We start from the raw sequence: 12,714 nt of genomic DNA, 5'->3' as shown, positions 1-12,714 counted from the left end.
TATATGCAGATTGACTGGCCAGCTCCATTGGACAAGAAGAGGGAGTGTGTCATCAAGGGCAAGAGCAACCTGGTAGGTTGACAGGAGAAGGTATACAAGAACGCTTGGCCTTTTAAAAAAACAAAAGCCAAAATGGGATTATTTTGGATTGAAGTGAGAATGACTCATTGCATGACAACCGCTCATGTGACGTTAGCAGGTTGAATCGTGATCGGTCACAACCTGAACCCTGAGCACATGTGATGTCAGTTTCAGTCAATAGCAAGTGGCAAAATGATAACAGCGGCAGCACTGATTGATTACCTAACTGTACGAATCCACCGCAGCTACGTGAACTTGTAATTCTGACAAGCAATACCGTGCTCGAGCGGGTTCCGTCTGAACGGCACAGGCAAATAAATGCCGGAATAGTGGCTCTACCATTATGCGGCTCGTGTCTCATTAGCAAGGAAGGCAAAATGAACAAGTCAGGTCTAACAAATCCTTCTCCGTCCCTCAGACCGAGTGCTTCAACTACATTCGCTTCCTGCAGAGCTATAACCACACACACCTCTACACGTGTGGTACCTACGCCTTTCAACCCAAATGCACCTATGTGGTAAGAAAGTGATAAACAATCTTATCTGACTGAACTTCATCTTGGCTGTAGTAGAATGGAGAATGCCACTATATAAATAAATTTAATTCTCTTCACCAACGGCTAGCTGAATGCATGTTTGTGTAATTGTGCATATGGCATTGGAAAAGACACTATTTCGTCTATATTGTCATAACAGAGGAATGAACCACCTGCTTATTACTGGATGTTTATGTGCAGAACGCAGATTATTTTAGTCTCAGCACTGCTGTCCTGGAAGACGGGAAGGGCAAATGTCCATATGACCCTGCCAAGGGCCACACTGGCCTAATAGTAGGTGAGTCATTGTGAATGCGTGCATCTGTGCGCTAGCGTGTGCTTGCCGTGGGTGTGTTCCATCTCAGCTGCATTTTGACTTGAGGAACAACATGATGATTTACATCACTAACAAGAGGCATGAAACATGCATCAGATCTCTACAGAGTACTCCTGCAGGCTTTCCATTTTGTTTTGTCACCATGCAGTTAGTTGCACGAAGGGTCCAGAAGTCCAATTTAACTTTTCAGAATTCATGGTTAAAGTAAACCAACAGGCACCCATTCTTCATTTGGGCTAACTGTTGACCTTCGTTATTTTAGCCCGAGTATGATTTGAACCAAGACTCTTTTGTTGCTACAGACAAGGAGCTCTACTCTGCCACACTCAACAACTTCTTGGGAACTGAGCCAGTCATCCAAAGGAACTTGGGCCAACAGCACTATAGTATGAAGAGTGAATACCTGCCTGCATGGCTCAATGGTAAGCATGCTCGGATAAAAAAAAACATTCAAAATGGTGGTGATGCATAATATGACAGAGGAAATAAATTTCAGTGTTAAATATTTCTGGATAATAGCATTGAAAACAGTGAGATGAGTGCCTTAACTAGCACTGGGTAATAAATATAGACAGTAAACATCATCTTTAAATTGGCATTTTCCATCTTAAAAAAGAGCATCAGGAAGGAATTCTAGTCAGTCAAACCTTTTGTCCCAACACATGAGGTTGAATCACATTTAATCTGGCGTATTCTTGAAGTCGCTGCAGTTTCAGAAAAGGTTGAAGCTCTTGTTCAAATAAAATAGCTATGCTCATGTTCCAAACTTCCAAATGCTAAGGTCCCCATTTCTGTTCTCACTATACCAAGCATCGACACCAGTCCTTGTTAGACCAGCAGTTTAAAAAAAAAAAAAATCTAAATATCATCATAACTTAATTTCACAAATATATTTGTCTGAAGCACAAGCGTAAATCACTGCTCACACATGAATGAATGAATTAATCTCATAAAATGAATTAGATAGACAATGCCACCGTGTTTTTTTTGTTGTTTTTTTCTAGACAGATTTTAATTAAGGAGGGGGGAAAAAAAAGCCAGAAATGACAAAGAACAAAAGAGACAGAATGAGTTCAGGAAATAAAGCGTAGCACTTTGGCACCGTCTCGTTTTGTTATCTTTTGAAGGAAAGAAATGAGAAATGTGCAAAGAAATGAATTGAAAAGACGATGAGGTCACTGCAAGTGGAATTGGTAATGAAAGGGCCGACATTACAGTTGGCTAAAAGCCAATAGAAGGACAGGTAATGAGAAATGGTGATGGAGGAAACATACAGATGAGGCCAAGAACTCATCTTAAAGTATTACCGGTACATGAGCTCGAGTTTCAAGATATTTTTTGTGTCCCATTGTAGCTTCATGTATTGTCTCCAGCTAATGGTATGCAATAATAACATGTCAAGATCCCTCACGTGAAAAGAATTACATTTCTGAAAAAAACATGAGCACTCATTCTCAATAAAGAAGTATTAAAGATTAAAGAGATTGTCACTGTGTCTTGTAATCCTGTTTATGTGTGCACAGAGCCAGATTTTGTGGCTTCAGCCCTGGTTCGAGAGAGCAGCGGCAGTAAGGAGGGTGACGACGACAAAATCTATTTCTTCTTTAGTGAGCGAGCACTGGAGCTGGACTGTGACACTGAAGTCAATGTGGCGAGAGTGGCACGAGTCTGCAAGGTAACCCTTTCACCACGAAAAAGATGAAGCCCAGCCTCACGCTTTTTCATTTGCTTTTATTTTCAAACTCATTCATTTGATGTCATGAGGACTGGGTCCGTGTAATCATTGCATACTGTGCAAACTGAAGTCAGAACCATAAAATGTCTATACCATATAAGAAAAGCCCTATTCCAAACTCAATTTATAAACTTGAAAGGTTAAATATGAATGGAAAATAAATAGATAAATGGAATGGCATTTGCGTGAGCGAGCAATGAAATTCCACCATACCAAACTCTTGGAGTTAAGCTGTTGACTAACATTGGATTGCACATGTTCAAACAATTAACTCTGCATGAATGCATTTCCCGAGAATTATATTCTTTAGTCTGCAAAAACTTTAGTCTGACGGCCCATACGTTTGACACACCCAGAGTTAGGACAAGGAAATAACCGGACAAATATGCTGTTAAGTAGTAGTACGGGATGGCAAGATCATTTCAGCTTGAGCAATAATATGAAAGAGACAATCTTTTTTACGTATGAAATTGTGTTAGAAGTGCACTGATTCTTTATTCATGGTGCCGCACTTTGCAAAGGAACGTGAAATAACATTGTGGTGTCACATGCACACAACAAATTGCTTGGTATCCTTCCATTACAGAAAGATTACAATGATCACTGAAATAACTTGAAAACTAATGAGAATGGAATTGCCCAACGTGCATAATGACAAGCCACAAAGCTCGTAGGAGAATATCAATGGGCCTAATATGACAAAATGTGACACTTTTGGCAATTAGATTTCTTTTCAAGAAATATTCGCAGAAAACATCAACTGTATAGCTCTTCCATATTTGGCTTTTTCACTATGTTTTGGGGATCCTTCTCCTGCATGTGGGGGGCTTGGGTGAAATCAAAGCTTAAAGATATCAAAGTAGTTTTGAGCTTAGTGTAGGATGGATGAACTGTGATATACGTATTTTAACATTTTCATGGACTTGCTTTGTGTATCAAGGCCTAACAATGCTGGGCCAGCCGTGTCAAAATACTTTGGTTTATGCAGTGCAGTCAGAAGAAAGGGTTTTCCTGCTATGGCATGTATGATGCAACCACATCATTTCTGATGTTTAATATAGAAACAGATACCGCTGGCAACTTAAATAAATTGCGATCGTTTGTGTGTCTTCCCCAAAATTATTAAAATAATGATGATAGAATTATTAATGAATTGATTTTGACAATGATTCCATGGGTTTAATGTCTACTTTTTGTATATTTATATATGTTTGTCTATGCCCTGATCAAATTCAACCAAAAAGACTACTATGACCAATTCTGTCATGGTCCAAGCAGAAGTAATATTCAACTGCCTTTTTTGCCACCATGTCAAACAAAACCTGAAAGACACAAGTTGCATTACCGGTAAATAAATCTTAGCGTGGACTGTTTTTGCCAATGAGGCAAACGTGTGCAGCAAAATTCAAGATCCGCCAGCATTTCGGCATGCACCGTCTAGGAAAATAGATGTGTGTAATTAAGCAAATTGTAGCTTCACACTTTCATGGAGGATGCCTTATAATGTCTGTATGAAGAACAATAAAGGCTTTGTGAATGCAATTACAAACAGATGCCCACACTTGATGAGCACTGGAGCAAAATGAATAATTCAATGCATCCTGCTGATATTGGTTTTGCAACAATGCGCTGTGTCTCATTCTAACGGCTATACTATCACCATTAACATGTACTTTATCATTTCGTAGAGCACGCCATCACTGCAGACAATGAGAACGGCATTCTTTGTCACAATGGCTTTTCTAAGAGTTATGTCAAATTAAATACACAACTGAATAATTTGTCATTATTTTCCTGACACAGATGCTAATGAAATGTCACAATCGCATCTTTAGCTGCTGATCAAAGCAGCTGATATGACTTCTGCGTGTGCCACATCCAAATCCCCTAGATGCTCAAAACCACTTGAGAATAGCTACAGTATTTATGCGCTGTGATTGGCTGGTGACCTCAAACTTGGAAAGACTCTTGTATAGCTGTAAATGACCTGGCAAATCTCTTCTTCAGGGTGATCTTGGTGGTAGCCGGACGCTGCAGAAAAAATGGACCACCTTCCAAAAAGCTCGGCTGGACTGTTCGCTCCCCGAGCGTCATGTCTCCTTCAACAACCTTCGGGCTGTCTTCACACTGCCCGGCCAGGACTGGAAGGGGACAACTTTCTTTGGCGTCTTTCACGCTCAGTGGTGAGTGAAACACAGAAGGAAAGCAGTATTGAAAATAATAATAAAATAATATCACGTAATGATGATGGAATATCATTCCATTCGCATGATAAGAAATACTAAATATAAGAAGTATTTGTTTTATTTATTTTTGATAAAAGGCAGGATATACATTGTGTTGCCAATATGTAGAATATCCTTGCGTTTTTTAACAAAGTCCCCCTGGCTTTTGTAGTAATGGCTATAATCGATGATTCAAAACATTATTCATTCACGCCATAATTGTGCGTTTTATACATAGGTCAAATCAAATTACTGATATTTTGATGTGCTCTATGAACCAAAAATAAAAGCAGACTGATGGATTGATAGAAGTGTCCTAAGAAGTGCAAACGTCATTTTTTGGCCACTCTACATTTCATGTGTTGATGAGTCATTTGACTACAAAGGAAACGTGATCAAGGGCAGGAGTTTTTTTGGGGTTTTTTTCGAAATGGAGACGATCCCCTGTCTCGAGGCCAGGCGGTGTTCTTTGACTGGAGACTTTTGTATTGCTCGTTGACATATCACGTTGCGAAGAGAACCAACTTTGAACTTAAAGCTGTGATTCTCCATTCATTGAAATGAATCTCAATCCTTTATTCTCTGTCTGATTTGCCGGGGATTCCTTCAAACCCGCGAGCTTCTGGAAAAAAGATAACGTTGAGATAATTTGATATTCCAATAATTAATTACAGTTTAAGGCATTATCGGAACGAGTCTGCGATCTTTTTTCCAAGCTAAGATACCAGCGCTGTTTTAAAATTGAATTCATCATTAAAGCAGGGAATTATCGTCAAATCACGTATCGGTATCTCACCGTGAAAAATACAAAATATTTATAATCCATTTGCCAAAGTTGGTCCTTTGTTCTATCGAGGGATAACGAATAAATGCAAATCCACTAACTTTTTAAATAAAGTGTATGTACATTGTCACATTTGTTAACTGAACAACAGCATTAAGGCACAAGTTGTAGTTAAAAAATTGTCATCATTTAAGGATAAGGATAACTTTTTTTCTTCATCCTTAAACAATGACAGTTTTTCTCATTCTCTCGTCCCTATTTCCTTGTGTGCCACAACTCCCACTCTTCTTGTGCCTTGCTGGGTGCGTTGCAGCCCAGAAGCTTCTTCCAAGCAAAACGTCACATTTTTCACAATAGAATGACAGCTAATCCGTCTCTCTCCTTTTACGCCACCGCACATCACTAACTTCTTGCCTCGCCTGCAATGTTTCAGGGGTGACGTGGACGTGTCGGCGGTATGTCAGTACCAGATCAGTGATGTGAAAAAGGTGTTTGAAGGCTCCTACAAGGAATACAGGGAGACATCCCAAAGGTGGGGGCGCTATTCCGGACCCGTTCCCAGCCCACGGCCTGGATCGGTAAGAAACAGATATTGTGAAGGAAGGAATAATGGGATTCTGTTGTTGTGTGATGGGATGAGGGCAGGAAACAGGTGACAAGGCATGAAAAGCTCTTAGTTAAATGATCCACAATGAGAGAGAAAAGGCACAGAAGTCATGTGGAAGTGTGGAAGTGAAAAAAAAAAAACACTTAAAAACATTTCTCCCTCTTTTTCCATCTTGTCGTTTTCACCACGGCCTCATCCTTCTCGTACCCTTTCTCCTCTGCCTTCCATCCATTTCTCCTCCCTGTCCATGCTGCAGTGTATCACAAACTCAGACCGAGAAAGCGGCTACAACAGCTCTCTGCAGCTACCTGATGCAACACTCAACTTTGCCAAGAAGCACCCACTGATGGAGGACAAAGCACTTGCTCGCCCCCTGCTTCTCACCAAGGGTGTGAACTTCACACGGCTGGTTGTAGATCGAGTTACTGGTCTAGACCAAAGAGCCTACAACGTTCTGTTCCTTGGCACAGGTACAAACTACATCATGTTTCTGGTTTGTCAGTTTCCGCCTAGCAGTATAATTTAGTGGTATGACTTTGATGCCAAAGGTTGAGCAGGATACTAAGATACAATTTGTCCCACTTTTTTGCCATTTTTTTTTCTGGGTTACCATTGTCGGTCGACGGTCCGGGACTGGCACGAGATGCACTTCATTCAGTCCGTTGAGTGCTCAGCAGAGCACGGCTCCAGACTGCACCCCTTAATGTTTTGTGTGCTTCCCTAAAATTTGAAGTGAGTGGTGACTGACCTCCCAGTAAAAAAAAAAAAAAAAAAAAAATGCCCTGCAGCACACCCTGTAGTATTTGTTGAAGGGATGAGCATTTTCCACCTTTGGCAATGTACTTGGACAGGTACTGGCAACAAGCAAGGTGGCAGAAAACAACACACCATCTGGCCACATTTCAGCTGGGTTTCAATTAAATGCTTGATTTGCATGCCGAGACTCATCTTCACGCGTCAAAGGAAATGTCAGCGTATGTGCGACTTAATTAATACCTCTTGTGCGTGGCCATCAGGCCCCCCCCCCCTCCCGTACAGGTATTCTGTTTTGGCTTAAATCAAGCACAATCAACAGCTATGTGGCGATGTGAACGTGAATGCAGCCTGTCTCATAAATTGACGTACCATTCAGATAACTGCAGTGGTAAAGTGACTACTGCATTATGTATGGCGTGTTGTGACTGTTTGGAGGCGGCAGACACCGTGTTTGTGCGGGCAACCCATGAGGCCAACATGCACACATATTGATACACACACACACTCTCTCAGACGCTGTAATACATGCTCGCTTTTCCGGAGCCAAGTGCAAATCCCCGCTCGTTGTGCTTCACAGCACAAACTCAACAGGGCCCTTGGCAGACGTGCGCACATTGTGCCAATTGGGCTGCCGACTTGATTAGCTATTAGCCGCAACATAGCAACAGCTGATGGAAAAGAGAAATGAGCGAATGAACCGCCTGTCAAGTGTTTTGCCAACATTCATTTGCAATCGGAGAGTGTGTTCATACTATGTTCGGTATATGTCCGTGCGTGTTTTCTTCTCGCAAGTATTTGAAAGTATTTGTTGTGACTTCCGGTCGTCACAGCGAGTGACTTGCATGTTTGCCACTGTTTCTATGGCAGATGTCCATTGCAATGCAAACCACACATCTTTAAATCCGTGCGTGGGACTGATAGCCCGAGAATCAAATATTCACTGTCTGAATGAAATGCAGCAATCTGTCAAATGTTTTTTTTAACCATCAAATTTAGAAATTGGCCAACACTTACTTGTCCTTGTACTGCAATAGGGTCTTGTGATCACACCAAGAGTGCTTAATAGTACTTCACGGTCGGACATTGTTGTGTATTCTATCAGTAGGAATTCATTTGGTGTGTCGATTTCCGGTATAAAAAGCTGAACAATTATATTATGAACTGAATGATACATAATGTATCTTCATGCTTGCTAAGTGCCTTTGTTTAGAAAATAATTCATAAAACCTCCTTTAATCCATTTTGCTTTTCCTCCTCCGCTTCCCTCTTGTGTGTTGCAGTTGATGGCTGGCTACAGAGGGTAGCTATCTTGGGCTCTGACGCCCATGTGATCGAAGAAATCCAGCTGTTTGACATCGCTCAGCCAGTAGACAGCCTGACCATATCCCACTCCAAGGTAAATACAGTTTTGGGCTGTTTCCCAAAGGCTACAGCATGTAAGATGTTCTTGTGTGACATTAGCAAAGCTACTACTGTATGTCTGAAAACGTTCCCAGATTAATATCACTGCGATGATATCATCATGGTGCATGCAGGCTGTTATTCAGAAATTCAAAGTACTAATCATTTTTCAATCAAATGCTAGGTCATGCAAATGGGGCAAAATCAAAAGAATATTGCCACATATTTTCCTCATTTTTTTCATGCTGATTTCTTTCTATTTCTGTTGATTTGTCTGTACATGTTGATGCTATAATTGGAAGTCTGACGTCTGCTTATATATAAAACCACTGCAACAATGTGGAATAATTTGAGATGTTGTGTCGTGAAAAAATGGGCATTTGGGTAAATGTATACAATACATAATTGATGTTTTTTCTTAGATATTTGTCATGGTTACCTTAAGATAAAATTTCAAAGAATTTGCTGTAAAATCACTGCAACAATAATTTGGGATTATTCGAGATTTTGTGCAGGGGGAGGCACATAGCATTACACCAATTGAAACAATACTTCAATTTTTTTCATGTTCAACTAAAAATGAAATTCCTGAATTGACTGGTACAAAACACCTGAGCTGCCTTGGACTTCCCGTGCCATGCCATTGCCGTCCTGAGCACTATATTTTTCACTAGGTCATCAACCTGCCCTTTGTTGTCTCGTGAATCCCAAAAACCCGCTCCACAATAACAGTAATTACAATCCTTGGCCGCTGTGGTGAATTGAAACTGTGCCGTGTCCCTGCTGTTTTCTCAGTCTGCTTGCCCTGCGTTGACACTGTCCCGTCCCTAAGGCTCCACTGTGGCTTTGCCCCCCCCCCCTTCTATTGATAGGTTTTGTTGTGTTTTGTTTTGTGGACAGCCCTTCAAAACCACTGTTTATCTCCTTGATGTTGACTGAGCCACACTAAACATTTTAGAGCGGCGTTTGTGAAGAGTGCAGCACAGATTGCACTGGGAAGAGGGTCGTCGGCTAAATGTTATTGTAATTGAGAGTGATTATCCCATTATCTCCTCCAACCCCGAATTGAGTCGCTCTCTCACTGTCTCTGTCTGTTTATCTTTTGTCTTCCTTTTTAACTGCCTCTGATCTGCTCTTCTCTTTTCTCCCTCATTGTTTCTCCTTAGAAGTATGTCTACATCGGCTCTCGCTCAGAGGTTCTCCAGTTGCCCTTAGCCAACTGCAGCCGCTATCAGTCTCAGCCAGACTGTCTGCTCGCCAGAGACCCCTACTGCGCTTGGGACAGCGAGGGTCGAGCTTGTGTTCGCATTGACCTCCACCGAGGGTAAAGATCTACACTAATTCATTCATTTGAATTTCTAGTCTATTCTTGATGTGTTCTTCAAATGCTTTCAAAGTCTACAAAAACCTTTAAAAAAAAAAAAAAGATACTGAAAATCCTTATTGAACCCCTGAGTGTAAAATACTGCCACCAGCAACTCATAGCTAAAGTTTTATATTTCACCAACATTAAACCTCAACCTGTAAGCAATAAAGCAGACAATAGATTATACAGTTGGATCACATTGGATAGTGTTGTTTAAAGTAGATTCAAGCAAAAGACTATGATTCAACTCGAGCTCTGTCCCTCCCCCTTTCAGATCCACGTCTTCTCTGTCACAAGACCTCATGCTGGAGAGGTTCAGCCGAGGAAAAGCAAAGTTTGACAAGCCTGTCTCCATCCCCAGCCCTGGTGAGTGATGGGATGTGCCTCAGCAGTGCCTCCGTGTGGGAGTTGAATGTTATTGCATGGGCAAATTGGTAAACCAAGAGGATGTAGTCAATGTCATGAAGGAATGCATTGAGTTTTAGCTGAGTAAATGATGTGGACTCGAGATAGCTCAGGATATAAATTTAGATAATTACTATTTGTGCTGTCTCTATCCCTCCCTCCTCCTCCTTTCCCCATCTCTCTCTAGAGCACTCTCGCCTTCGTAACGTCACCGTGGTGGTGGGGTCGGACATGGTGCTGCCCTGCCAGTTGATCTCCAACTTAGCTCAGCCCTTCTGGGTTGTCAACGACCGCGAGCTCCTTCTCGGCAACCCCGAGGCCGGAGGGCCACGCTTCGACCGCACCCTCAAGGCTCTGGTTGTCCCTGAAGCGGGTCAGATCCAAGCAGGACGCTACATCTGCTATTCGGAGGAGCAGGGCGTGAAGTTTCAAACGGAGCGTTACCAAGTAGCTGTAGTGGCAAGCGCTCCCGTCTTCATGGAAGCCAGAGCCCCTGACAGCAGCATGGGGCTCTTCTGGGTGCTGGTCATCACCCTCGGTGCCGCGTGCCTCCTGCTCTTGGTCGCAGCGCTCTACCTGCGCAGGAGACTGAAACTGGCACTTGGAAAGGGAGCTGACATGAAGCCCCTGGAAAGTACCTTGGTCTATCCCATCACTCTCCCAAAGGAGCCGCCCACTTTTGTGCCCAGCAAAATGCCCAGCGACGAGGACCGTTTCTGGGAGACTGGCGCTAACTACTACTACTCGGACGGCTCGCTTAAAATTGTTCCCGGTCACGCCCTGGGGCCCAACGGCGTCGCCAGCACGGCGTCACCCAGTGCCATTCCAGGCCAGCCCATCCACTCCCCCAGCCGTCTCAGTCTCACCAACATCCGAGGCTCCGGTAGCAACGGCTACATCCGCCTGAACCTGAGCACAGCAGGGGAGGAGAGGGCTAGCGGGTCTTGCGCTGGTGGCGGCGGGCTGGGGGGCCTGAGCATGGGTGGGAACGACTACTCAACCCCGTTCAAAGAAGAGCTAAGGCGCACTCTGCAGCAGAGGAGCGTGCTGCCTGACGCTAATCCAGAGGAGTCGTCGGTCTAGGCCTTTTCTGCGCCCGTCTCCATTCCCTTGAGTTGGAAAAAAAAAAAAAAACAACCAACCTACCTCCCTCCTTTTGAGGATGCCTGCTCTCCCTCGCTCTCTCGTTCAGTGACACGTTGTCACCTACCAATGCTCTTTCCCTCACCCTGCCAATGCCTGTTTGGCTCACTGTAGACATTTATAGCATGTTAAATATAGACACTCACACCCATGGTTCGCCAACACACTCTCTTACATAATTATTGTGTGCTCTACGCCACCAAGTCTTGAACTTTTCCTGCTTCCACTGTGTAATGGCCATTTGTCTAAAGTGTGTATTTACCCAGGAGTACACCGTAGGCATGGTAATGCAACCCATGGCATTATATGTTGTCTGAAGGGCACGTTTAATTGATGTTGGGCGGACCAAGAACGTCTTCCAGCATCTTTGCGAAGACCAGTTGATGGATGGCAAGAACAATTCCTGTTCTTCTGAGTCCGCTTTTCAGCTTGTACTGCACTTAAAAGTGGAAGCTAGTCTTCCCTTCTTTTTAACGCTGAGCCAAGAGGAGGCTGATTAATGCTGAAGCAAGACAACAATCATATTTGCGTATGAGAAGCTCTGTGAAGACGTGAGAGACAATGAGAGAGCGACTGAAATGAGCGCAAGGGAGTTTCTCAATGAAGGACATTCTCTCTAAATGTTTTGGTCCAATTTCCTTATATTTTATTTTTCCCCACTTTTAATTGAGATATTTCTTCAAAAGTTTTTTTTTTTTATTTATTTCTTAAGGACCGCTGCAGCCTTCAAGTGGTCATGAAGTGACTTTCTACCTTCCGTGAAGAACAAATGCTTACATTCCAGGCTGCAACCTGCTCGGTGACCTTTCGAAGCACCTTCAGTGTACTAAAAGTGCATGAGAACCACGTGTTGTTGAAAATTCACGTCAGATCAGCTGTTTTTGAATCTTTGCTCATTCCCTCGGAAAAGAAAATGCTATTGGCATTCAGCAATAAGGCAAAGACTGCACACTTTTCAACAACGCAAAGACAACAAGCATGGAGAATGTAGTTGAATCATCTGCTGTGGATGTTTCAAAAAGTGCTTTATGTTTTTTGTACGGTGACAGTGGTAAATGTGCACTGCAAAGAAGGAAACTACCACATTCGGTCACACGCCTAACGCTTTGAATGTCAACAAGCCCGGACTCCAGTGTGTGACAGGGCAAGGTGAATGCCCTTACTTAGATGCCAAGAGACCAAGTTGAAGATTTTGTGTTGCGGACAAAGAGACGAAGAACAGAGGGCAACACAGGAGGCCACGACAAAAGGACCAAATGATGATTTCCAAGTTGATAGGCTACAGTAGGACAATGCCTCTGAATCTGTTACAGGTATTGTTTCACTTCTTTTTCATGAA

The 12,714-nt window shown here is 42.8% G+C and overlaps 1 protein-coding gene across 4 annotated transcripts in view; it reads left to right on the top strand.

Annotated features, from left to right (window-relative positions):
- sema4c (sema domain, immunoglobulin domain (Ig), transmembrane domain (TM) and short cytoplasmic domain, (semaphorin) 4C) overlaps positions 1 to 12,714 on the top strand; it is a 73,803-nt gene that overhangs the window by 59,905 nt on the left and 1,184 nt on the right. For all 4 annotated transcript variants that reach the window (XM_085909883.1, XM_085909882.1, XM_085909886.1 and 1 more), the window contains 12 exons: positions 10 to 72; positions 500 to 598; positions 818 to 914; positions 1,256 to 1,375; positions 2,477 to 2,628; positions 4,696 to 4,871; positions 6,131 to 6,275; positions 6,561 to 6,774; positions 8,341 to 8,456; positions 9,628 to 9,785; positions 10,102 to 10,193; positions 10,420 to 12,688. In XM_085909883.1, coding sequence (XP_085766009.1) covers positions 10 to 72; positions 500 to 598; positions 818 to 914; positions 1,256 to 1,375; positions 2,477 to 2,628; positions 4,696 to 4,871; positions 6,131 to 6,275; positions 6,561 to 6,774; positions 8,341 to 8,456; positions 9,628 to 9,785; positions 10,102 to 10,193; positions 10,420 to 11,315 — 2,328 coding nt within the window. In that variant the 3' untranslated portion in view covers positions 11,316 to 12,688. The remainder of the gene's footprint in view (positions 1 to 9; positions 73 to 499; positions 599 to 817; positions 915 to 1,255; positions 1,376 to 2,476; positions 2,629 to 4,695; positions 4,872 to 6,130; positions 6,276 to 6,560; positions 6,775 to 8,340; positions 8,457 to 9,627; positions 9,786 to 10,101; positions 10,194 to 10,419; positions 12,689 to 12,714) is intronic.

Source organism: Syngnathus leptorhynchus, chromosome 4, assembly GCF_054491065.1.
Source record: "Syngnathus leptorhynchus isolate UIUO chromosome 4, UIUO_Slep, whole genome shotgun sequence".
Lineage (NCBI taxonomy): Eukaryota > Metazoa > Chordata > Actinopteri > Syngnathiformes > Syngnathidae > Syngnathus > Syngnathus leptorhynchus.
Note: the sequence above shows the minus strand (reverse complement) of the source record. Positions and strands in the feature narration are given on the sequence as shown.